This window comes from Vombatus ursinus, unplaced genomic scaffold (genome assembly GCF_900497805.2).
Source record: "Vombatus ursinus unplaced genomic scaffold, bare-nosed wombat genome assembly UNPS02008961.1, whole genome shotgun sequence".
Taxonomy (NCBI): domain Eukaryota; kingdom Metazoa; phylum Chordata; class Mammalia; order Diprotodontia; family Vombatidae; genus Vombatus; species Vombatus ursinus.
This window is the reverse complement of record NW_020948739.1, coordinates 1394680-1419338: the sequence shown is the minus strand read 5'-3', so window position 1 is coordinate 1419338 and position 24659 is coordinate 1394680. Positions and strand designations below refer to the sequence as shown.

The window sequence follows — 24659 nt, the reverse complement described above, 5'->3', positions numbered from 1 at the left end:
GTCTTGATGAATTGTGACTGCTTTTGGATGAGAGTTGTCACTTTCAAAGTAGTTAATTTAGGAGTATATGTGCTTATTCCATTAGGACCAATTGCTAAAGAAAAATGAAAACAAAAACTCTTCTTTTGGGGTTACCCTCAGGACTATGGCACATTCAGCTAATCATCCATGCTTGTGGCAAATCTTCATTCTTTCGGCACAGGTTTGATTTTTTAAATAGCCAAAAGTCAGAGCCAAGTTTGAAAAAGATGGATGGATAATCAAGCTTAGCATTACTGTTGAGAATCTAAGATGGTGTGACATAATTCAGTCTTTTTTTTTTTCTTTTCTAGGTGTTCAATTCAAAGCTGCTAAAAATCAAAGAAAGACACTCATTTCTTACCTACTTAGGAAGAGCACAATATGATCCCCAAAAACCTAACTACATCTCTTTGGATAAACTGGTATCTATTCCTGATGAAGTATTTTGTAAAGAAGTTGCTAAAGCCTCACTGCAGGACTTTGAAATATTCTTAAAAACTCTCTAGCTGCTAATGAATGGAAAGGGATTGATTTAATAATCCATTAATATTTATGTGGATCAGTATGTGTTTTGTATAAATAACTTTTAAGTGTCAATAGATTTAAATAAACATTTGTTTAATATTGTAAGAAGACTTGTTCCTTTCGGACCTTCCTAACTTGTTCTTAATTCATTTTCTTGAGAACATAGCAAAGGCCAGAAGGAATCACAGACAAGTAAGAGCTTTGAAAGTAACATGGTGAATTTATTATATACTTTAAAAGAACAAGCTGTATGTAATAGACAGTTGAAGTTTCATGTAAACTCTCTTGCTTAATTGTGTATGTGTAAGAACCCATTTAATTCATGTTTTTTAAATTCAGAATTTTTTAAAAAATGGGAATCTCATTAATTTCAGAGTTTTCTCCAGTGATGCAGACTGTAACTTATTTGTGCCAGCCCATCCTGTGTTCCCCTTGTAAATATTCTCCCAAAAGTTCACCACAAGGAGTCCACTCAGCATACTCAGGGCCTTCCTTAAGTTAGTACTCCTGAAGTCCTCTGCTGTCCACCTGTTATCTATGAGTTCGAATCCTGCTTCAGACATTTACTGTAGTGTGACCCTGGGCAAGTCACTTAACTACTCTTAGCCTGTTTCCTTCTCTGTAAAACGTAGATAATAAGAGCACTTAACTCACACAGTTGTTGTGGGGATCAAGTGAGCTAACATGTGAAGCAATTTGGACAACTTAAAGTGCTATATAAATGCTAGCTCATGCTGTGGTTTGCTCCTGCCACATGAGTAGCCCATCTTTTTTTTACTATCATAAAATTTCTTGATGATGTTTTTGCTCCAGTTCTTCTCTGTTCCTCCTTGATTAGCGATGCAGCCTATTCACATTTCCCCATGTATCTCTCCATTACCATAGTTCATTCTTTGGAGTTATTGAGGTTCCACATCTCGTTGTACCAGTAAATGGAAGTATTGATAAGATGGGCCTCAGCCTTCATAGGAAGCTTGGATTCTGCAAAATAAAGAGGGAGGGAGGGAGGGAATAAGCATTTATATGGCACCTATTATGTGCCAGGAACTGTGCTAAGTGCTTTATAAATTTATTTCATTTGATCTTCACAACAACCCTGCTCATTTTACAGTTAAAGAAACTGAGGCAAACAGAGGTTAAGTGACTTGTCCAGGGTCATAGAGCTAGGAGTTGTCTGAGGGACTCCAGACCTGGGACTCTATCCACTGTGCCACCTAGCTACCCAAGAAAGAAAGACATGTCAGTAAGACGTGTGAATAATTAACAAGCTTGGAAAATAACATACAAAGGATAACCTTATTACTACCATGTTCAATTTTATATATTATACATATATTTTTAAAAACTTTACATAGCAAATTGACAGTTTTATCTACAGTGCTCCTTTTTGTTCTTTGTATAGGGAATTACTCACGTTGATGTTTCTTGTTGTTTGGTCATTTTTTAGTTGCGTCTGATTCTCTGACTCCATTTGGGATCTTGGCAGAGATACTGGAGTGGTTTGCCATTTCCTTCTCTAGCTTATTTTACAGATGAGGAAACTGAGGCAAACAGCGTTAAGTAACTGGCTCAGGGTCACATAGCTAGTAAGTGTCTGAGGCCAGATCTGAACTCAGGGAGAGGAGTCTTCCTGACTCCAGATCTGGAATTTTATCCACTATGCTAACTAATTGCTTTTGATGTTTCTTTTACAATAAAAAGTTTTGATGTTTCTTACTTTTAAAATAAAAAAGAGTAAGTTTAATCCATAAAAAGTATAATGCATTCACTCTTCTTAAAAATTCCTCCCCCTCCAGGTAGAAGGGGAGGACTTTTAAGCCTATATATTTAACTGTCACTTTCCTTCCTGGGAAAGTGTGAACTAATAATAAGTTGAGAGAGAGAGAGAGAAAGAGTGTGTGCGCATGTGCGAGCGCAGTAGGTCATTTTAGATTGATAAAGCTATGTATTTTTCCTTTTGGAATTGCCTTCAGAGCCTGTTTGTTTGTTTTGAAACAGACTTGAAGTAAGGAAAAGCTTCCTATCAGTTCGAGCTGTTCAAAAGTATGATGTGCTGCCCAGAAGAAGATAGGGGGTTCCTCTTCATTAGAAATCTTTGGCCAAAAGTTAAATGACATCTTGTCAGATATTTCATAGAGAAGATTTTTGTTTAAGTATAGGTTGGAGCAGATGGCCTTTGAGGTCCTTGTGATTCTGTAATTTGTATCATTCTGAGAGGAGATGGTCTTCATCCCAAAGATAGCATAAAGAGTATACGCAATGATGCATGCTCATTAGAATAGTCTAGAGACTGAGAAGGGTGACTGAGTATCAACCCTGACTCTAAAGGAATTCTACCAATCCCCATTCTTGGGCATATCAGACCTCTGCCTAATTGGAGTGTTGAAATGCAGCTGTTTGCTTCCATTAGATTGGAGCAACAGCTCCCTTTGCTTACTTAGTTCTTTAATTTGTGAGCCATCTAGATTTGCCAATTGCCTGATCCAAAGCAGTTATGTGAGGTTCACCTGCAGTGCATTTCTCAGTCAAACTGGGGACCCAGAATGACAGGTAGAGCGTGCAAATGTACATTTTTTTGTAGATGTCAACTAAGTTGATTTCTCCTGCAGTTAGATAACCTTACAGTAAGGCTTGGTCTTTGTTCTCTGAATTGTGAACCCAACTGACAGATTGCAGAGGAAGAAGTGGAATAATGTTACAGATCCTAGTGAGTTAGGTCTTCTCAGCATGGCTTTGTTGTTTTCTTATCAAGGGTAATGAATTTCCAGAATATCAGAAATACTCAAATCCATATTCCATGATAACTATTAAAAGCCCTATTCCATCTGGTGTTACACCCAGGTGTACATGCTTCCATTTACACAAATAATCATAGATGGACTCTAGTTTGTGATAGATTCAGCATTGAAGAGGGGAAGCATGTGAATCCAAACTAGGGAAAGAAAGGCCATAGAATAGGAGAGAAAGTAAAAATGTGAATTGTAGTGAACCCAGGTTCAATTCCTACTTGTATGACTTTGAGCAATTCACTTAAGCCAAGATTTAGTTTCCTCATCTTTAAAATGGGGATAATACTTGGCAATATTAACTTCACAGTATCATTGTGAGGAAAGAGCTTTTCAGAAAGTAAGGACCTAAGAAATGTGTTGTTATAACTTTAACACCCTATGACAACTTTAGTCTCCCCACAGATTTCTGTCTCTGTTATTCCCTATCCCTGTAAACTTTCTCTACTTAGAGACAGCTAGGTGCTGGAGTGTCTGAGGTCAGAAAGTTGTTGACGACTCATTTCAGTCGTACTCCAATCCTCTGTGACCCTGTTTGGAGTTTTCTTGGCAAAAATACTGGGTTGGTTTGTCATTTCCTTCCAGCTCATTTTACAGATGAGAAACTGAGACAAACACGGTTAAGTGACTTGCCCAGGGTCACACAGGAAGTAAGTGTCTGAGGCTGCATTTGAACTCAGGTCCTCCTGATTCCAAGGCTGGGCTCTCTATCCACTCTGCCACCTAGCTGCCCTGAAGTCATGAAGACCTGTGTTCAAATCTGGCCTCAGATGCTTCCTAATTTTATGACCCAGGGCAAATCACTAAACCTCTGTGTGCCTCGGTTTTCTCAAATGAAAAATGGTGATGATCATAATAGTATCTATCTCCCAGAGGATCAAATGAGATATCTGTAAGTTTTTTAGCATAGTACCTCACTCATAGTTGGTACTTAAATGCTTGTTTCCTTTCTTACCCATATCACCTACATCTAAAAGCCATTTTTTCTGGGATATTTTCTCTGATTTATCCCAATTCCACTCTAATTCTTTTTATTCCCTCCCTTCCCCCTCATTATTCTGTATGTATTTTCCTTTCCTCTTTCTGGGCTTTCATATATATATATAATATCCTTCCATTCCAGAAGTAGCCACTCCTCCCTAGCCCCATGTTCTCCATCTTTTGAAATCTTTTCTTTCTGTCAAAGCCCAGCTCAGATATCACCATCTCCATTACTCTTTTCATAGTCCCCTCAACTAACAGTGATGTCTAAAAATTTTCATGCCATTCTGTACCACTGGAGTGTACCTCTCATGACTCATTTAATAATGAATTCTAAAAGTGATTCCTTACCAGATTTTACACTCCTTGAAGGCAGGGGCTATGTCTTTCATCTTTGTCTCTCCTAAGCCTAATTGTACCTGGTGGGTGCGTAATGTTTATATTGTATTTTGGATCGTATTTTGCACTTGTTAAAATGTTGCTTTGTACATATTCATATATAATTTCACATATGTCTCTTTTTCCAAGCAAGATTAAAGAGAAGGAAATAAGTCATCTTTTTCTTTTACATAGGCAGAGGTGAACAACCTTTTAAAATTGATATGCCACATTTCTAACACTGCAACCATCCTGGTGCAAGCCTTCATCACTGGTTGGTCTCCCTGCCTCAAGTCTCTCTCCATTTCAATCTATCCTTTCTTCTGCTTTCAAAGAGATCTTCCTAAAGTAGGTCCGACCACATCAGACCCCTACTTAATGAACTCCAGTGGCTCTCTGTCACCTCCAGGATCACATAGAATGTAATCTGAGCTTTGGAGCCCATTGTATGGGACCTCTCCTCATTGGTGGATCTCAGTGCCCTAAGTCTGCCTGAGAGTAGGAGAAAAGAGTGTGTCTTTTCAATTTCTTCAAGTGCTTCTGGCTTCCAGTTTTGAGAGAAAAGATCTGTGATGCCAACCTCTCTTCAGGTCCATGAAGAGAAAAAGACTGGGAAGAAGCTGGTATATAGAACTTGGCCAGGTTGCTCCTTGAAAAACTTGAGGTAATTTTTCTGTGAGAGATCTGGGACCCTGTCGGTCGAGCTAGGTTACCTCACTCCCAGTGGGATCTCCTTCATTCTGTGTTGTCTAGCACGTATTCTCTTGTGTATACATTTCTCTGATTTCTGTTTTGCAATCAGCTTGGATAAATGGCTTTCCTTTCTATTGGTTATGTGTATGTTCATTATGGAACTGGCATTTGCTGGGAGGAATGTCAAACCTTGGATATAAAGCTTGTGGGTTCTACTTCCTTATTAATGAATAGTGAGCAAGTATTTAGTCTGAATCTTAAAAATTAGATGCTCTAGGGGCAGCTAGGTGGCGCAGTGGATAGAGCTCCGGCCTTGGAGTCCGGAGGACCTGAGTTCAAATTAGGCCTCAGGCACGTAACACTTAATAACCGTGTGACCCTGGGCAAGTCACTTAGCCCATTGCCTAGCGAAAAAATAGAAAAAGAAAAATTACATACTCTAGATTAACAGTATTTCAGGGAGTAGATAGATATCATTTTAGCCTGTTACTGCCTCTACAGAACAGTTTGGAGAAGGATGGAGGGAAGATACACTAGAGATATATTTATTCCCACCTCTCTTGGAACCATGCATCAAGACAGTCCTTGCTACAATAAAATCCTCTTTGACTTTTAGAGCTCTTCATAAAGTAGTACCCCCTCCCCCCAACCTTAACTTTCCAGTCTTCTCTCTACACATACTCTGTAATCCAGTGACACTGGCCTCTTTGCTGTTCCTCACACAAGATGCTTTATTTCCCAACTCTGGGCATTTTCGCTGGCTGTCCGCCATTCTTGGAATGTTCTCATCTCTTGGATTCCTTTGCTTCTTTCTTTTTTAAATAATTTATTTATTTTTAGTTTTCAGCATTCACTTCCATAAGATTTTGAGTTTTAAATTTTCTCCCCCTCCCTTTCTTCCCCCCTCCTCAAGATGGCATGCAGTTTGATATAAGCTCTGCTTATACATTCATATTAAACAAAATTTCACATTAGTCATGATGTAAAGAAGAATTAGAACTAATGGGAGGAATCATAAGAAAGAAGAGACAAAACAAAACAATAAAAGAAAAGGAGAGCAAAAATTATGCCTCCATCTGCATTCAGACTCCAAAGTTCTTTCTCTGGATGTGGATAGCATTTTCCATCATGAGGCTTTTGGAGATGTCTTCGATCCTTGCATTGCTGAGAAGAGCTAAGTCTATCAAAGTCAGTCATCGCACAGTGTGGCTGTTTCTGTGTTCAGTGTTCTCCTGGTTGTGCTCATTTCACTCAGCATCAGTTCATATAAGTCTTTCCTGGTTTTTCTGAAATTTCCCTGCTCACCATTTCTTATAGCACAGTAGCATTCCTTTACAATCATATACCACAACTTGTTCAGCCATTCCCCAATTGATGGACATCCCCTCAATTTCCAATTCTTTGCCACCACAAAAAGAGCTGCTATAAACATATTTGTACATGTGAATCCTTTTTCCATTTTTATAATCTCTTTGGGATACAGACCTAGAAGTGGTATTGCTGGGTCAAAGGGTATGCACAGTTTTGGGGCATAGTTTCAAATTGCTCCCCAGAATGGTTGGATCAGTTCACAACTCCACCAACAATGCATTAATGTTCCAGTTTTCCCACATCTCCAACATTTATCATTTTTCTGTTTTGTCATGTTAGCCAGTCTGATAGGGTGATGATAGGGTACCTCAGAGTTGTTTTGATTTGCATTTCTCTAATCAATAATGATTTAGAGCATTTTTTCATATGACTCTAGAGAGCTTTAATTTTTTCCTCTGAAAACTACTTGTTCATATCCTTTGATCATTTATCAATTGGGGAACCTTGGCTTCTTTCATGTCCCAGCCAAAATTCCACTTTTTACAAGAAGCCTTTGCCAATCTCCCATAATGCTAATGCCTTCCCTAAGCTGATTATCTGTCATTTATCCTGTTTCATTTGTACATAGCTGTTTGCATATTCTCTCTCCCACTAGACTGTGAACTCCTGGAGAGCAGGGACTGACTATCTTTTGACTTTTCTTTGTATCTGTGGTGCTGTGGGGATCAGGTAGTGCAAGTTATGTCAGTTTTATAAATAAAGAAATAGAAATTCAAAGAGCTTATGTGGTTTCAAAGAGATCCATAAACATAGATCGCTATGTTTATTCATAATACCTGAGTTTCAAGGCCCAATCTTTTGGTTTTTAAGGCTTTCTGGTCAACCAGTTAATATGAATTTACTAAGTGCTTACTATGGACAAACATTAGGGATACTCAGAAATACAGGAGATGTTGTAGAGAAAGAAATACCAATATTTGACTTGGATATGTGATATGACTATGGATATGTGATATGTGATATGACTTGGATATGTGAAATGAGTGAGAGAGAAGAAACAGGGATGACACTGATGTTGGGAACCTGGGTGATTGGAAGGATGGCAGTGCCATCAACAGTAACAGGAAAGTTCAGAAGAGATTTTCTGAGAAAAGTTCTGTTTTGGTACATGATGAGTATAAGATACCATCTGGTTCAAAATGTCCAAGAGATATTTGGTGATGCAGCACAGGCGCTCTGGAGACACTAGGGTTACATATAAAGCTCTAGGAGTCATTTGCATAGAAATGATCATTGAAACCACTGATGAGATCACCTAATAAGAGAGCATAGAAAGAAGAGAGATGAGCGTTCACTTATGATAGATCCTTGGGGGACAGCCAAGGTTAGAGGGCATGACATGGATGCAGATCCATCAAAAGAGACAGAAGCAGTGGTCAGATGATACTAAGAGAGTAATCACAGCCAAAGAAACTCAGAGGGGAGAATACCTAGGAGGAGAAGGTAGTCAGCAATTTCAGGTATTTTGGAAATCTCAAGAAGGATGAGGATTGAGAAAATGTTGTTAGACATCTCAATTAAGATAGCTTTGGTAAATCTGGAGACAGCAGTTTCAGTTGAATGATGAAGTTGGAAACTAGGTTGTAGAGGGTTTAAAAGAGTAAGAGAAGATGAAGTGGCATAGGCATCTTTCTCAAGGAGTTTAGCTTTAAAAGAAAGTAAAGTTAGGAGCTAGTGAAAGTGGGAGAAATGTGTATTTACAGGAAGCAGAAAAGGAACTAGAAGATAGGAAGAGAGAGAAGATTAGAGGTGATGGTGGAGTAGTCTACTGGAGAGGATGGGGAGGAGTGGAATCAAGGGTGAATTAGAGAGGTTGGCAAGCATAATGGCTATTTTTTCAAGAGACTAGGGTGAAGTAGGAGGAGATGAGTTTGAAAAGATATCAGAGACATGAGATTCGGAGAGAAGATAAGGAGCTCTTGGTGAATGACCTCATTTTTTTAAAAAATAAAATGTGAGTTCAACTTTTCTTTCTACTTGTATAAGACCTCCTGACCAAGTGCAAAGAAAATCTTGATCCTGGGCTTCCAAAAAGAATTTAATTTTTTTAAATGTTGAATTTGAGATGAATACAGAGAAGCATGGACTTACATGAGCTCTTGCAAAGTGAAGTAGGCAGAACCAAGAAAACAATATACAGAATTTCTACAATAATGTAAATAGAACAACCACAAGCCAATTGAAACTGAATGTTGCAAAATATAATGAAGACACTTTGGCCCCCAAAAAAGAGATGTGAGAAGATACCCCTGTTGCTTTGAAGAAGTGGAGGTACACAAATATGGAACATTGCTTATAAAGTCTTTTTTTTCAGTATGTTGATTGATTTTGCTGAATTTTTTTTCTCTCGTGTCTTTTTTTTTTTCTTTGTTACTAGACATGGCTTGCTGGGAGGGATAGATACAGAGGGAAATGTAGGAGCTATAAAAACTAAAGGTATCAATAGAAAATTTTAAAAATTGAATTTAAGTAGAAGCCTTCAGCTCCCATGTGTTCCCCATCCTCACATTAGCCTGTTTTGCTTCTGAGAAGTGGGAATTTTTTGATAGTTTCACTTGTCAGAATCCCTTTGAATTTCAGTAATTGGTGGGAACAGGACTGGAATTAAAGTTTTGTGACTCCAGTATCCAAGGTTTTTCTCTTGTACAAGGCTGCCTGTATCTGTGGTATTTCATTCAGTTCTGTGTGCCACATTTTAGAAAGAACATTGACAAGATACTGCAGAGAAAGGCAGACTAAGCTGAGCAGCCTTACCAACCCAACCAAACCCTATGAGGGTCTGTTAAAACAACTGGACAAAGAGGAAAGGAGACCATAGATAGCTGTCCAAGGATTTTGAACAGCTGTCACACACAGGAGGGGCCAGACTTGTTCTGCTTGGTGTAGAGGGCAGAACTAGGAACAATGGGTGAAAGCTATAGAGAGGCAGATTTAAATTTGTTTTGTTTGTTTGCTTGTATTTTTTGAGGTTGTCTCCCTCTCTTACCCCAAGCTGAAACTGCAGTAGGGCCATTCATGGGCCAATTGGTATGGAAGTTTTAACTTGCTCATTTCCAAGTTGTGCCAGTTTTTGCCTTCCTTTGGGATCCTGGTGGCCCCTAACTCTCTGGGGCTCATAGTATTGGTGCTTGACTTAGTGTGGTCAGTGATCAGCTTTTAGCCCTACTCTAGCTCAGAACTCCCCAGCTCGTGATCCACTAGGCTCAGCCTCCCCCCAGTACCAGGGATTATAAGCATGGGCCTGCCTAAATTTATTTTTAAGGAAGAACTTGCCAAAAATTAGAGCTATCCAAAAGTGGAATGGGATGGCTGCCTTGGGAAATATCCCCTGCCTGCAAGTTTTCAAGCAAAGGCTGAATGAATACTTGTCTGACTTGTAGGGGGCGATTCCTGTTCACCTGTTTATGATTCCTCAACAAGATTGTAAGCACATTCAAAGGAAAGAAACAAGACTTCTTTTTCTAAAAAGAAAAAATTTACATTTTCCTTTTTTTTTTCTTTTAAATAGGCAGAGGTGGTCAACCTTTTCAAAGTAGTATTTCAAGTTCTGACATATTGCACCAGATGGATGTCCCTTCCAACCAGTGGTGTGCTGGTAGATGTTCAACAGCTGACTATCCTATACACACACTTTTAAATTTAATCTGAATTATTAACATTTTTTCTCCATGACTTTCTTAGCCTAGAAGTCAACAAGACAATAAGTTGAGTCCTAACTTGTAGGGTTTGCCTGATATATGAAATGTAAATACCCATATTGAAAGTTTAATAATCAGCTTTCACTGTCTGGTAAGCATTAGCAACAGCCCACCCCTAATTTTCCCCCTCCCCCCCATTCTGTGTTCCCAGTAATTCCCTACCCTTCCCAGAGTCTAAGAGCTGAAAGGGACTTTGATAATTTGTTGACATTGCACCTGTTATTATAAACCAATGTATGAAGTACGACTAGAACACTTGAATTCAAATGTAGCCCCAGAGATATACTAGCAGTGTGACCCTGGTCAAATCACTTAACCATCATTTCCTCTGTAAAAATGACCTGGAGGAGAAAATGGCAAACTGCTCCAGTAGCTTTGCCAAGAACACCCCAAAAGGGGTCCTGGAGAGTTGGGCATGACTTAACAACAATAACAACAATAAAAGTGTTTTCAAGATACTAATCTGTATTTGGGGACCTTAGAAAAAATGACGTATGTGTTTGGCTCAAAGAGATAAGGGGCCCAGCCAATAGTCAAATGAACATTCAATCTTCAGTGGGTAGAATTCTACCCATTAAAAGGTGAAAGCCGAAGGGCGCCTGCGCAGGAGCAACGCTCGCTCTCGCGCTCAGCCCCGCCCCCTCGCCTGCGGAGGCCGGACTTCCTTTCCACGTGATTCCTAGTGTCCTCTAGGACTTACCCAGCAGGCAAAGCGCCCGTCTCTCCAGATCGAGATGGCGACGCGGGTACCTAGTAAGGAATCGGGGTTCCTGAAATCCAGGTGGGGTGGGCTGGGCTGGGATGGGCTCCAGGCGCCCTCCAGCCTTCCCGCGGCTCCTCCAGCCATCTGGAGCAGGCGGCGGGCGGCAGGGAGGTGGGAGGCCCCAGCCCCGGGGAAGCGTCTCGACGGAGGCTAGGTCTGGACTGACCGGGCCCAAGGTGACCTGGGGTGGGGTGGCGGCTCCCCGGCTGTCACGGGGCTGGATGGGCTGCTGACGCTGCGAAAGTCCGTTTCTCGGTCGGTAAAATTCAGGTAATAATAGAGCCTGTCCCGCAGGGAGAGTCAAGTAGACGAGCGGAGGTATGAAAAGCGCTTTGCATATTTCGTATGTGCACAGCAGTTACTTATCCAAGCGCTTTGCAAGTCTTAAGGCGCCACACAAATACTGGCTATTCTGAAATAATCTCATTCTATGAAAGAATTGCATTTCCCTCACCTCTGCCTTTTTTCCGTCCTGCACCTGAATCAATCTTTGAATTGGACTGTAGTGCAGAGAGGGCTTGTGGAGAGGCAGGACTTTATAAATTTCCATTTTATTCCTCAATTAGAAAGCATTTATTTTCCGCCCTATCTCATTTCTAGCAATTTAAAAGAAAAAAAATATCTTGGGACAAATAGATATACGTAGCCAAGCAAAATAAATTCGTCCACGCCCAAAAAATGTGTAGGTCTCATTCGACATCTTGAATCGGATATCTCAGGAGGTGATAGACCAGGAAGCTGAAATCCAGAGACAGAAAGGAACCTGTCCAAGGTTGCTTAGGTAGCAGTGTCAGAGCCAGAACTCTCATCTTCTAGCTTCAAAAGTCCAGGAAGTTTATTCCAAATCTCTTGTGATTAAGTGACAAAAGTTACTTTTATTTCTATAGTATTTCTAGCTAGAATTCATGCCTCTGCCTTCCTTTGCCAGGGAAAAAACGCTGAGGATTGTTTTGAATGTCTTGAAATTATTGGGGGAGGAAGAACTTCATCTACAAAGGACATGCCCTTTCAAAAATAGTGTAGCTGTTTTATTCTTCCCCTTTAACGTGCTCTAAAAAGATAGCTTGGGTAGATTTGAGCCCCCCTCTAATACTTCTCTTTTGGACTCATCACCCCTCCCCCCCCCCTTGGATCAGAGAAGCATTTTTTCTTTGCCTGTTTTCGTGTCCGCGCCCCCCCACTGAATCAGGTGGGAAGAGCTGGAAACTGGAGTCAAAAGACCTGAGATCATTGGATGATCTTTTCTGACAGAAGATGAAAAAATGTGGTAATAACAACAAGATTAGGGGAAACTAGGCCCCTACTAATCTAACAATGTAGGTGCTTGTTCATTCACCAAATATCTGTTTAGAAAATTAGATAATTATTAAATAATTACATTTTGGTTCAGTTGAATGTTTAAAAATGCCTAAAGGAGTGTATTTAAATTGTGGAATATTTCCAGAGACATGGAGATTTATTGCTTTCAAATATATTAATTCTTATTACTTTCAATAAATGGATGACTCATTTGTGATTAGTTGCAGATTTTGCATATAAACAGGATGCTTTCAAAGATTTTTAAGTAAGTTAAATTGTCCTCCAGATCTTTAAAATTTTTGATTAGTGGAAGTTGTCTTACTATAACATTTGTAAATCATCATAGCAATGTTAAAACTGAAATGGACTTTGGACATCTTCTAGTCCAATCTCTTCTCTTGATAGATCAGGAAACTGAGATCTAGAGACAAAAAATGAACCTGCCCAAGGTTACAGAGGTGATACTTTCAGAGCTAGAGCTCTCATCTTCTGTCTCCTCAAGTCCAGGAGGTTTCCTCTATTCCAGATCTCCAGTGATTAAGTGACAAAACTTAATTTTCTTTTTACCAGTATTTATAGCTAGAATTTGTGCCTCCAACCTACCCCTCTCCTCCTTTGGTAGAGAAAGCCCCATAGAATTGTTTTGAATATGTAGAAATTATTAGAAAATCCTTTCTAATACACTTGCATTTCCTCCCATTACAATGTATGATCCCTGAGAGTAGGAATGGTTTTCGGTTTTCTAAGGGTATTTCACAGTGCCTTTTGGAACATAGGAACTTAATTTGTTTAATTGAAATATTTGTCGGTTGTATTCCAAAAATTCATTTGTAAGTTAGTTATTTAGAATACAGTTTCCTATTGTGAGGATATGGTTAGGTTCCTTGTCCAACCCTAAACCCTGGACCAAGAAGCTATGTGGTACCGGAACAGAATTTCCTTTCTTATTTACTGGGCAGGTCCCTAGGCAAAAATTTTAACATGGACATTTTGTGCTTTGCATTTGCTAAGTCTTTCTCTATACTCAATCTCAACCTCCTAGTTTTCTCCCTGGGTATCCATTGCCCCTCAGTGCTGCTCTGAAGCCCCCCACAGTGATGCCAACATGGGTATTTCCCAGTGTGCTTCATGCTCCCTGCACCTTGTCAAAATTCTTTCCCCGGAGGAACAAATCCCAGCTAAATGTTAAAAAGCAATCTTGTTGAAATGTATGTATGATTGATAGTAACAACCTTCTCAGAGGTATTTGCATTTTTAAAAGGATGCTTTTAACCAAAATGAATCTCTAATTTGAGGAATTTTGGGGAATCATGCCTAATTTGGAGTCAGGAAGACTTGTGTAAAAAAATCTGTCTCAGACGTTTTCTAGCTATGTGATCCTGGGCAAGTCACTTAACCTCTCTGTGCCTCAGTTTCCTCATCTGTAAAATGAGGGAGTTGAACCCAAGGGTCTCTAAGCTCTCATCCAGTTCTAAAACTATGCTATTATGTATAATAAAATGAAGAGAAAACATTTAGGCAGTGATAAGGAAAATAGTTTGGACTTAGGCAAGCAGGACCTGAGAATTATTTCTCAGAATCGGCTCTCTAAGTACTCCATTAAAATATTATCAGTGGTTTTTTTTGTTGTTTTTTTGTTTTGTTTTTTACTGAGCAGTTACATCTGGACAATTATTTCTTTAACAATGCATGTGATTGTAGAAACTAATGGAGATCAAGGTGGCTAAGGACCCATTGTCAGTGTTTCAAAGTTTTTTTTTTCTTTTTTAACATCAGTATCATTTCCCAATATGCCTGACCTGTGCTCCCTCTTAATAATAAAAAGTAGTTTAGCCAACTTGACACATAGTAATTATCAGGTCTGCCACTTTAAGCATCTGTAGTCAGCTCAATTCCCCAGTTCCCCCCTCACCCCAGCATTTGGAGTTTTAGTGATGGGTATGCAGGCTGCAGGCACTACAGGGACTATTTTATCTTTATGGTCTGCTTGTTAGTAGCAGAATGTTTATACATGAAGAACTGCCTGCATTAGCCCAGTTTAAATCAGTTATAATGGTTTGCATGAAATAACTAGATGAAGTGGCTAGAGCTGGGCTTGTGACCCTGGACAATCATTTTAATCTTCTGAGACCTCATTTTCCTCATCTGTGTAGAACACTTTAATGTTTGCAAAACACTTCAATTTTGTTAACTCATTTGATCCTCACAATAAGCCTTTGGGGTAGGTACTGTTAGCTTGATTTTACAGATGAGGATACTAGGACCCAGAGAGGTTAGACTTGTCCAGGATCACATTATTAGTAAGTGACAGACTACATGTTTCCTTGTTTAGCTTTAAGATACTTTTTATCCTCGACTTGACTACTTTACCACTTATAATCTTTTCAGATAGATCCATGAAATTCAGCATCATATAGGTATTTGAATAGGAGCTATATTGGTATAAGGAATTCTCAGATGAATAAATTCTACCTAGGCAGAGCAGCACCTTCTTTGTAACTTATACAGAGTCATCCTTTCTAGAGAGCTGAGAGGTAAAGCAACTAACCAGAAACATTGGCAGAATAATGTAAAATGTTTGCTTGTCAAACTTTGTGTATTTCTGATGAGTAATGCTAACTAACATTATGGTACTTTCAGCTGTAGCATCAAGCCGATGGCTCCAGAGTCTTCGAAAGTGGTATTACAATGCTGCAGGATTCAACAAACTTGGTAGGTATTTTTGTCTTTGCATTTAAAAAAAATTCTAAAAATGGTACTTTTTTCAAAAACAGATTCTGTCATTTTGAAATGATTTAGTGTTAAGAAATTTACTATTGCAGAGACTATATAGATAGTCTTTGTAACTTTCTACACAATGTTGTTGGCTTTTGGAAAATTGGGGGGCAACTAGGTGGCGCAGTGGATAGAGCTCCAGCCTTGGAGTCAGGAGGACCTGAGTTCAAATCCAGCCTCAGACACTTGACGTTTACTAGCTGTATGACTGGGCAAGTCACTTAACCTCAATTGCCTCACCAAAAAGCAAAAAAAAAAAAATTTTGGAAGTATCAAAAAATGGCAGTGCACTATTTGTATGATTAAACACAAACTTAAAATGTAATTGTTTAGGTATGGTTATTGTAAGACATTAACAATTTTGAATCTTTTGAATTATGATATTCATTTATTCTCAACCATGTCATATCCCTGGGAGAATATGAGTGTTAAAGAAAATCATTCAGCAAATTAAGTGCCAGGCACTGTGCTAAGCATTGAGGATACAAAGAAAAAGCAAAAACATTGCCTTCCATCAGAGTGGGGGGATGGGGTAGGGAGGAAATGAGGAGATGGATAATATGTATTAAATCAGAATATACAAGATAAATATAGATTAGGTGAAAGAAAATTTTACAGCAGCTAGCACTAGTAGCTGGGGGCCAAGGATAGGGCTCTTGGAGGAGATGGCTCTTGAGCTGAGTCTTAAAGGAATCCAGAGATTCTAAAAGTCAGAGTTTGGGAGGGAGAGTATTTTAGGCATGGGCGGCAGCCAGCGCAAAGGCCCAGAAATGAGAGCTACCATGTCCTTTAGCAAGTAAGCCAGTATGGCTGGATTATGTCAGCTGTGTAGGGGAATAGAATATAAGAAGATTGGAATGGTAGGAAGACATTGGGTTATGGAGAGCAGTAAATGACAGTAAACCACTGGAGTTGATTGAGTGGGAAGAATTGGATTTTTATTTAAGGAGCAGTTTAAGACTATTGAAGATGCTGTGCAACTTACCAAATGAAATCTAGCCTACTTTGTTCCTTCTGTTCTGGGTCTACCCTAATTGCCTCAAAACAAATAGTAATTGAGCTATAGTTACCAAATCATCTATAGATTTTACTTCCTGACCCTTCACATATTAAACTGTAATGTCTGTTCTAAGATGTTTCCATGATTTAAAAAATTGCAACAGTTTTTGTTTTTGAAAAAATGTCCAATTCAACTCTTTCATCTACTTTTCCTGTTAATAGGTTTAATGCGTGATGACACACTTTATGAAGATGAAGATGTTAAAGAGGCCATAAGGAGACTTCCAGAGAATCTGTATAATGATCGAATGTTTCGTATTAAGAGAGCTCTGGACCTGACCATGAGGCATCAGATATTGCCTAAAAACCAGTGGACAAAATATGAAGAGGTATAAAGCTTTTCATATAACTGAGAATTCTGACTATTAGGAATTGTTAGGGGGAAAAAGATGACTGTGTAAGTCAGTCTGTCCAATTGTCTTTCTGTGATTGAGGGTTTTGGCTACTTTCGCTTTCTAGAACGAGGCTAAGTTCAGTCTGGTCTCCAAAAATTGGAATTTCAGGACAAGCATCCTTTAGCCTTTCTCTTCATGTCTGCATTCATTCCCATAAATTGGCAAAACTATTTTTGAAAAAAATCTTTGTGGGGGAAAATCTGGTATTTCTGAGTTTTTAAATTCAAAATGTTTTCTCTTAATTTGGAACTAGAAAAAGTAATTGTTTCAATGAATTCTTTGTTAGTAATTCAAAGAAATTGAATATGTAAAACTGGTAATCACAGCATATAATATATCTTGACACTTTTTTCTTTAGGACAAATTATATCTTCAACCATATCTGAAGGAGGTTATACGTGAAAGAAAAGAAAGAGAAGAATGGGCTAAGAAGTAATCACATCAAAAGAATCTATCAATACGTTAATCTTCAAAATACTTTTAATAAGTCTGTGCAAAAGATGAGGTTAGCTAACCATTTGTAACTGTGCTGCACATTTATTTAATTTAAATAAATGACTATCATAGGAACTTGTGAACTAGAAAACTTTGCATCAAAATATCTTGAAATTTGCTGCATTCATCTTAAATCATGTTATATAATTTCTAGTGTCTTTAAGGTTGTCCTCATAACTTAAGTGCTTCTTCTGACTTGGGGGATAAGACAATCTTAAATGAGTGGTTGTTAAATTTCACCGCTACTCTAGCCAATAATCAACAAAATGCTGTTACTGCTTTTATAGTTAGCTTTGTAAACATGCAATCAAGACGATTCTGGGGGAAAATTCTAGCAAGATAGTGTTGTGGATAGAGAGCTAGAATTGGAGTCAGGAGGGCAGAGTCAGGACTAAGTGCTAGAGTCTGTGTCTTCCGTCTCGGCTTAGTGTTTTGTCCACCATAACTTTGCCTTTCCAAGTAAATCCAGTGATTTATTTATTTATGGTGCATTTCAAAATTTTTCTTTCTGCTTTACATGGTTCATTCAGTTCTACACAACATAAATTCTAATTGAAAAAAACATAGAAATAATCCAGTGACCAAAATAATTTGTAATTTATCAGTATTTATTGAACACCTACTAAGCGAAAGACTGTGTCATGTAGTTAGGATACAAAGAGATACAATACTGTCCTTTTTTCCTCAATGAGTTTACAATGGGGGTTGGGAGGGGGGAGAAATGGGTTATATATTAAATAATACAGTTATTATTATACGATACCATAATTAGCCTATGATAAGTGCTATGTAAAGGGAGTACATCTACAGGCTATTACAGGAGATGAGAGTAAGGAGAAAACATGTGAATTAATTAGGACTGGAAATGGTTTTATAGGGGTGGGATTCGAACTGAACTGTAGCTGTAGCTGACCTGTGTATTCTAACCTGTAAATGAGAGGATTGGACCAAAAGAGTTGTTTCTTTGCCATCTCTAATATTATGACTTTTATTGATTAGACACTAAATTTTAAACCTCATTTTTATTTTTATTTTTCAGTCGTAAGCTTTAACTTTAAAAATAGGCCCATATATAAATTGGGGTTTTTGTTTTAAGGGATTGTATCCAGAGACTTTTTATTCTTAAAAAATTGAAGCTTATGAGCCTTTATAAAATAGAACCTCTGAATTCTTTATAAAGTTAAAGAATTTATTTGCAAGTGTAATATTTGATTGGTAAATCATAATAGCTGACATTTGTATAGCTATTTAAAGTTCAGAAATTGTTTTGCATATACTTCATCTGAACCTCACAGCAAAACTGGGAGTATGGGGGGTTGGTAATCAGGCATTATTATCACCATGTTACAAATGAGAAAACAAATTCAGAAAACTCAAGTGACTTGCCTATAGTCATAAATGTAAGAGTTCGGAGTCTCTCCTGTTGATTTTATTGCAGATATGGAGAGATGTGGGTTATATGATTCTGTAGTATAATTAGGTGGTTCTAAACTAGATGAATGGCAGAACCTCAAGAGTAGTCATTAATGATTCACCTTCAGCTTAGAAGGAGGTTTACAAAGGAGCACCCCCAGAGCTCTGTGTGGTTCTTTATTGTTAATATTTTTTTAATCACTGGCTTGGATAAAGCCATAAATGCCATTTTTATAAATTCACCAGAGATTTAGTGTTTAAAAAGTTTGACTGGCTAGCATATTTGACCAAGTATAGGAATAAATATAGTCTTACATTATGGTTGAGAAAATCATCTTCACAAATATAAGGTAGAAGCATGGTTAGCAGTTTATCTAAACCAGGAGTTCTTAACCTTTTTTGTGTAATGATTACCTTTGGCACTTTGAAGCCTAGACTTCAGAATATTTTTTAATAAATAAAATGTGTATAGGATTCCAAAGGAAATGAAATTATGTTGAAATGTAGTTATCAAAATTTTTAAAAAAATTTACAGATCTCAAATAAAGAACCCTTGATCTAAACTCAGAAACAGATCTGAGGGTTTTAGTGGACTATAGGCTTACTGAGCCAACAGTGTGATAATGTGTTGACTAAGGAATGTAATTTAGGGTTTATTAGTGTTCAAGAATAGGAAGATGTTTATCCTCTTGTTCTTTGCTCTGGTCATACTATATCTGGAGTATTGTATTCCATTGTAGGTACTATTATTTCAGGAAAAACATTAAGGAAGGTAGCCAGGGTTGTGAGATTCACTTCAAGGAACTGAGAATGCTTAGCTGGGAGAAGAGAGAACTGGGAAGAGGTAGGGACACGATTACTGCATTCAGGTATTTGAAGGGTGGATGCCTTGTGGAAGTTGACTCAAACCTAAATCTGTTTGGCTGTAGAGAACAGAACTAGGAACAATGGGTAAAAGTTAGAGACCAATTTAAGCTTGGTTTAGGGAAAGCTTTCCAACAGAGCTCTCCAAAATAGTAATAGGTTGGTTTAAGAGTAATGGATTCCCCCACACTGGAAAGCTAGCAAAAGATGAATGATCACTTTTTGGGTGTACTTGAGGAAAGATTCTTTTTCTGGTTTGAGTTAGAATAGAATGGTCCTTGGATGCAGCCTTTTGACTGAGCCCATGTTTTACAGAACAGATCCGTTTAATATTATTATTATTTATGAAGTTTGAATTCGGTCAAAGGGCAACACTTGAGGACCCAGAGGGTCACATATAGCCTTGAAGGCCACAGGTTCCCCGCCCCTGGAATAGATGAATTCTGTGGTACCTTCCTTTCCTGAGACTGTAATTCTATATCTCTGTAACTTCTATCAATTGGCACTTCCTTCTGCTTTCAAGAGCCAGAAAGTCCAATCCCTTATCTAGGTGATAACCCTCCAAATATTTGGTAACTGCTATCATGCCCCTCTTCTCCTTCCACCCCCCCCAATACTTTTTCTCCCCATGTTAAATCCCATTTTCTTCAGCAGATTCATACTTTAAATAATTTTTAGTCTGTCCTGGTTCCTTTTTTGTTGTTGTGAAGTAGCTAATCACTTTTACTTTTTAAATGTATTACTCAAGCTGGACCTGATATTCCAGATGTGGTCTATCAGAAGCAGAGTTCAGCGAGATCGCTCTTTCTTGACACATCATATTATTGACTCAGCTTACAATTTGCTCGGCCTAGATTATTTTTTGCCCATTGGTTGCTTTCTAGCCATGTCTTCAAACAAAAGCTGGATGACCAGTTCCTAGCGCATAGTAGATGATAAATGCTTCTTGATGATTGACTGCTTGTCAGGTGTGTCATGAATGGGGGGGACTTCTTAATTATTAAGCATTTATTTTTCCCCTTCCACCTCTTCCTCACTAAAAAAAGGAAAAACAAAAACTTTCCTAACAAACATGCACACTCAAGCAAAGCAAATTCCCATATTAGCCATGCCCTAAAATGTATATTTTATTTAGCATATTAGTCCATCACCTCTCTGTCAAGAAGGGAGTAGCAGCTTTCCTTCCTCTTAATCTTGGATCACAGTTTCCAATATATTTTTGCCATAATCTCCTGTGTTGACTTTCTCATTGAAGTCCCCAAGTGGCAGTTTATTTTTTGACTTGGTTTAAAATGTTTTGTCAAGTTCTTTGTAAAATTTATTAACTGCTTCATCCTGGAATTAAATTTTGGTCTGTAAACTTCAATTTTTTTTTTGTACCTTGATAACAATAAAAAATCTATTAAAGGCATAAAACAGAAAGATAGGCTTTTTGAGAGTGTTCACCACTCTCATGGAGCATGTCCAGTTCAAAGTCCAAATGCAAGGGGGATTTCCTAAAGAGTGAGGTTCCCCAGATATTATTGGGTTTTTTCAAGTATCATTTTATGTGTTGTATCAAGGCCCAGAACATGACAGAATTTCTTCAGTGAGATTCATACTTACACAAAAGAAATCCACCTAAAAATCTGCAGATGAAAAACCAAATGGATGAGAAAATTTTTTTTATCTGGACTGACAGGCAGTTGGACAGTCAGTTCACTGAACTAGTATATCATATGGATCTACAATGGGGGTTCTTAACTTTTTTCTGTCATGAACCCATTTGGCAGTCTAACAAAGCCTATGAACCCTTTCTCAGAATGTTTTTTAAATGTATAATCTATAAGTTACAAAGGAAACTGTATTGAAATACAGATATCAGGATATTAAAATAAATTCATGGATTCCAGGCTAAGAACCCTTCTAATACAGATATCAGGATATTAAAATAAATTCATGGATTCCAGGCTAAGAACCCTTCTAACAAAATGGAAAATTAGTTTGGCCCCTCATTGAATAAAAGCGAAAGAGAAGGGTAGGTTATAGTTGGGCAACTGCAGTGCTTTTACTGACCCTAATCTGTCCCTTGTCGCAAAAACCAAACTTTTGAACCAAAAATACTTTTCAGTGATGGCATGTTATGTGTTATGAGCGACAGTCTTTGAATGATCGGTTGTGAGTGACCCAAATAACAATGGAGAGACGTGATGGGTTCAAGAAACCTGTAGTATGTTTGTAGTGACCTGCCTTTAAAGAGTGTCCTTAGCCTTTTTAGCTCCCACATCACATTAGTGGTTGATATTGAGCTTCCAGTCTACTAAAACTCAATTGTCTCTTTCTGATAAGCTGCTAATTGCTGTGCCTCCCAAAATCTTGTACTTGTGAAGTAAGTTTTTTGAACCCAAGTGTAAGATTTTATTTATTCATTTTAAGTTTCTTATTACTAAAATCTTAATAGATTTGGTCCAACTTTCTAGCCAACAGATTGGCAAACTGACTTGAGAGCCAAATCCAGCCTGCTGCCTGTTTTTGTGTCACTGAGCTAAGAATAGTTCTTACATTTTAAAAACATAATTAAAACTTTATTTAAAAAAGTAAAAAAAAAATCTAGGCAGTATGAAGATGGAGGCCTCATTTAGTTTGCTGTAGTTTGATTTATTTAAGATTTTGATTACGTCATCATCTTTCACCTTTACATCATATGCAGATTTAATAAGCATATTGTCTGGCACTGATAAAGAATATTAAACTGTTCAGGGCCAAGCATAGATCCTTGAGCAAGACATCCCCACTGGAGACCTTCCAAATTGAATTCAAACCATTAACTATTCTCTTGGTTTGTCCATTTCAATCAGGGAGGGAATTAGCATTTCTTAAGCACCTACTATGCTAAGCACTTTTTACAAATATCTTATTCAATCCTCACAACAATCTTTTGAAGTAGGCATATAATCCCCGTTTTACATTTGAGGAAACTGAAGTTATTTTGCCAGGGTCACACAGCTACCAAGTGTCAGATTTAAACTCAGTTCTTCCTGACTCCAGGCCCAGAACTCTATCCACTGTGCCACCAGCTGCCTCTAATTCTAGATCCGTCTAACTATATCATTTATCCTACATCTTTTCATATTCTGCACAAGAATAGCATGAGAAACTGTCAAATGTCAAAGTCATCCCTTTAATCTTGTGTTAAGAATATTGCCAAGCATCCTAGTCAAACTCAGCAGCCTATACTTTGTAGGCCACATTTCCTTCCTGTCTTTGAAGATTGTGGGAACATTTGCTCTTTCCCAGTCGTGGAAACTTTTTTTTTCTGCCTTCTATCAAGGACCACTTGACAGTATGTAGCTCAGCAGTCACAGCTACTCTTTCTTTCAGTGCCTAAGGATGTGGTTCGTCTGGGTCAAGTGAACTCATAAAGGGCGGCTAGGGGCTCTCATGCTATTCCCCTTACTTATCTTGAGGTTAATGTTAAACTTCACAGTATTTCCTGTGATAATCTATGCATCAGAATGATGGCCCATAATGATATGTTAAAAGAAGGTTCAGATAACCCAGGAGAAATGGGAAGAATTAAGTATAGTCTGGATGTAATGGGACATATGCAAAAAAGCAGCACACTATGCAAAATTGATCAATAAAAACCATAGTATTTATGGGAAAAAATAAGGTTTTTTCCCATAGTCAGGGGTGCAACTCAAAAAACTTAATCAGTGACACAAAAGATAGGAGCCTAATAAAAATGGTAGCACAGTTTTAGAAATGTTAAATGATTTCAGAAATAAGTAAGTACTAACAATAAATAATGGCAAAAATATAAGCCTCTGAGCCCCAGGCTGAGAAAGTATAGGCCAGGTTGGACAGGCTGCATCTCTGGGCTACAGACCATGATGGAAAGTGTGTATTTAGGAGGTTCAGATCCAGTCTCTTGCCCACAGCTCCTACAGCACCAAAAGATATACCTTAAATATGGCATCTTATCTTAGTAAAGACTCGAAGTTTGCTTGTGGAAGTTGGCTTTAGAAGGGTTGCAACTTGTGAGTGTGAAGTGGTGAGGTTTTCTGCATTCTCACTGTTTTCTCAAGGAAGAAATCATGAACAAGCAAACCAGAATTCACATTATGTTCCTTAATATATCGTATGAGTTGGACAGATTTGTTTTCTAAACAAGCATTATAGCAGAACTAACTACAAAACCTTGGTTTGATAAATGAGGAGCTCTGAAAAATGACGTGGGTGACAGATGAATTAGGATAAATTCATTTTTGAGAATTATGGGAAAAGATGTTGGCGCTTCAGATAATAAGAATGAAACGCAAGTAGACTGCCCAACTAACAGAGTAGGTCCTATTAGACCATAAATGACTATATTGGGGATAGTGGAAGGTGAAACATGATTGGTCCAGGTCTGATCCAGGATCAACAATGGTTTAAGGCATTTGGACAAAAATGGAAATTATGAGTAAGAGATCATCGATTCTGGTATTTAGTAATCTACACTTACACAATCAGGAGCTAAAATAAATGTAAATATGAGAATAGAGTTGAAAACACTAGTTCTGCTACCTGTATGACTGCAGAAGGCAACCTCTGTGGACTTGAGGTTACTCATCTGTAAAATTAGGAGGTTGAACTAGATAACCTCTAAGGTTCTTTCCAGCTCCAAATCTATAATCCTTATGAACAACTTTGCCACATTCATTCTGGATCAAAACCTTGGATTTCTCTTTGATTCTTCTCTCCTTAACATCAGGAGTATGCTGGGAAATGTTTAACTACCGACTCTCCAGAAGTAAAAAGGCATGCAAGCATGTGATTTTAAGTTTAATCTGCATTGTTAATGTTTTCTCTATCACTTTATTTTTGGCAAAGCAATTGGGGTTAAGTGACTTGCCCAGAGTCACACAGCTACTGAGAGTTATGTGTCTAAGGCCAGATTTGAACTCAGGTCCTCCTGACTCCAGGGCTGGTCCTCTATCCACTGTGCCACCTAACTACCCCCTCCTCTATCAATTTCTTAAGTCTAGGTAATCAGCAAAACAATAAATCAACCCTGATTTTCAGCGTTTGTTGATTTCCAGATGCATATGCTTTCACTGAGAATTTACCAATCAATTCTTGAGGACCTGGTTTGAGCTGGCTCAGGTACCTCCTTGCTGAA

The 24659-nt window shown here is 38.2% G+C and overlaps 2 protein-coding genes across 3 annotated transcripts in view; both read left to right on the top strand.

Moving 5' to 3' along the window:
• The window catches only part of MTERF3 (mitochondrial transcription termination factor 3), a 43000-nt gene extending 42389 nt beyond the window's left edge, over nt 1-611 (top strand). Inside the window, exon 8 of the mRNA XM_027849879.1 lies at nt 333-611. Coding sequence (XP_027705680.1) covers nt 333-527 — 195 coding nt within the window. The 3' untranslated portion in view covers nt 528-611. The remainder of the gene's footprint in view (nt 1-332) is intronic.
• A 10513-nt stretch (nt 612-11124) lies between these two features.
• Nucleotides 11125-17719, top strand: LOC114034349 (cytochrome b-c1 complex subunit 7). 2 transcript variants are annotated; one of them, XM_027850013.1, is made up of 4 exons: nt 11125-11206; nt 15156-15227; nt 16512-16678; nt 17103-17719. In XM_027850013.1, the coding sequence occupies exons 1-4, from the start codon at nt 11188-11190 to the stop codon at nt 17178-17180; spliced, it is 336 nt and encodes a 111-aa protein (XP_027705814.1). In that variant the 5' UTR covers nt 11125-11187; the 3' UTR covers nt 17181-17719. The 2 variants fall into 2 exon arrangements, with proteins under 2 accessions (XP_027705814.1, XP_027705815.1); XM_027850014.1 differs by lacking the exon at nt 11125-11206 and adding an exon at nt 11216-11234.
• The last annotated feature ends 6940 nt before the right edge of the window (nt 17720-24659 follow it).

Excerpts from the sequence above, each read along its gene's own strand:
- LOC114034349 (XM_027850013.1), top strand. Across the intron at positions 15,228-16,511 it reads TGCAGGATTCAACAAACTTG|GTTTAATGCGTGATGACACA; the intron begins GTAGGTATTTTT and ends TCCTGTTAATAG. Across the intron at positions 16,679-17,102 it reads AGTGGACAAAATATGAAGAG|GACAAATTATATCTTCAACC; the intron begins GTATAAAGCTTT and ends TTTTTTCTTTAG.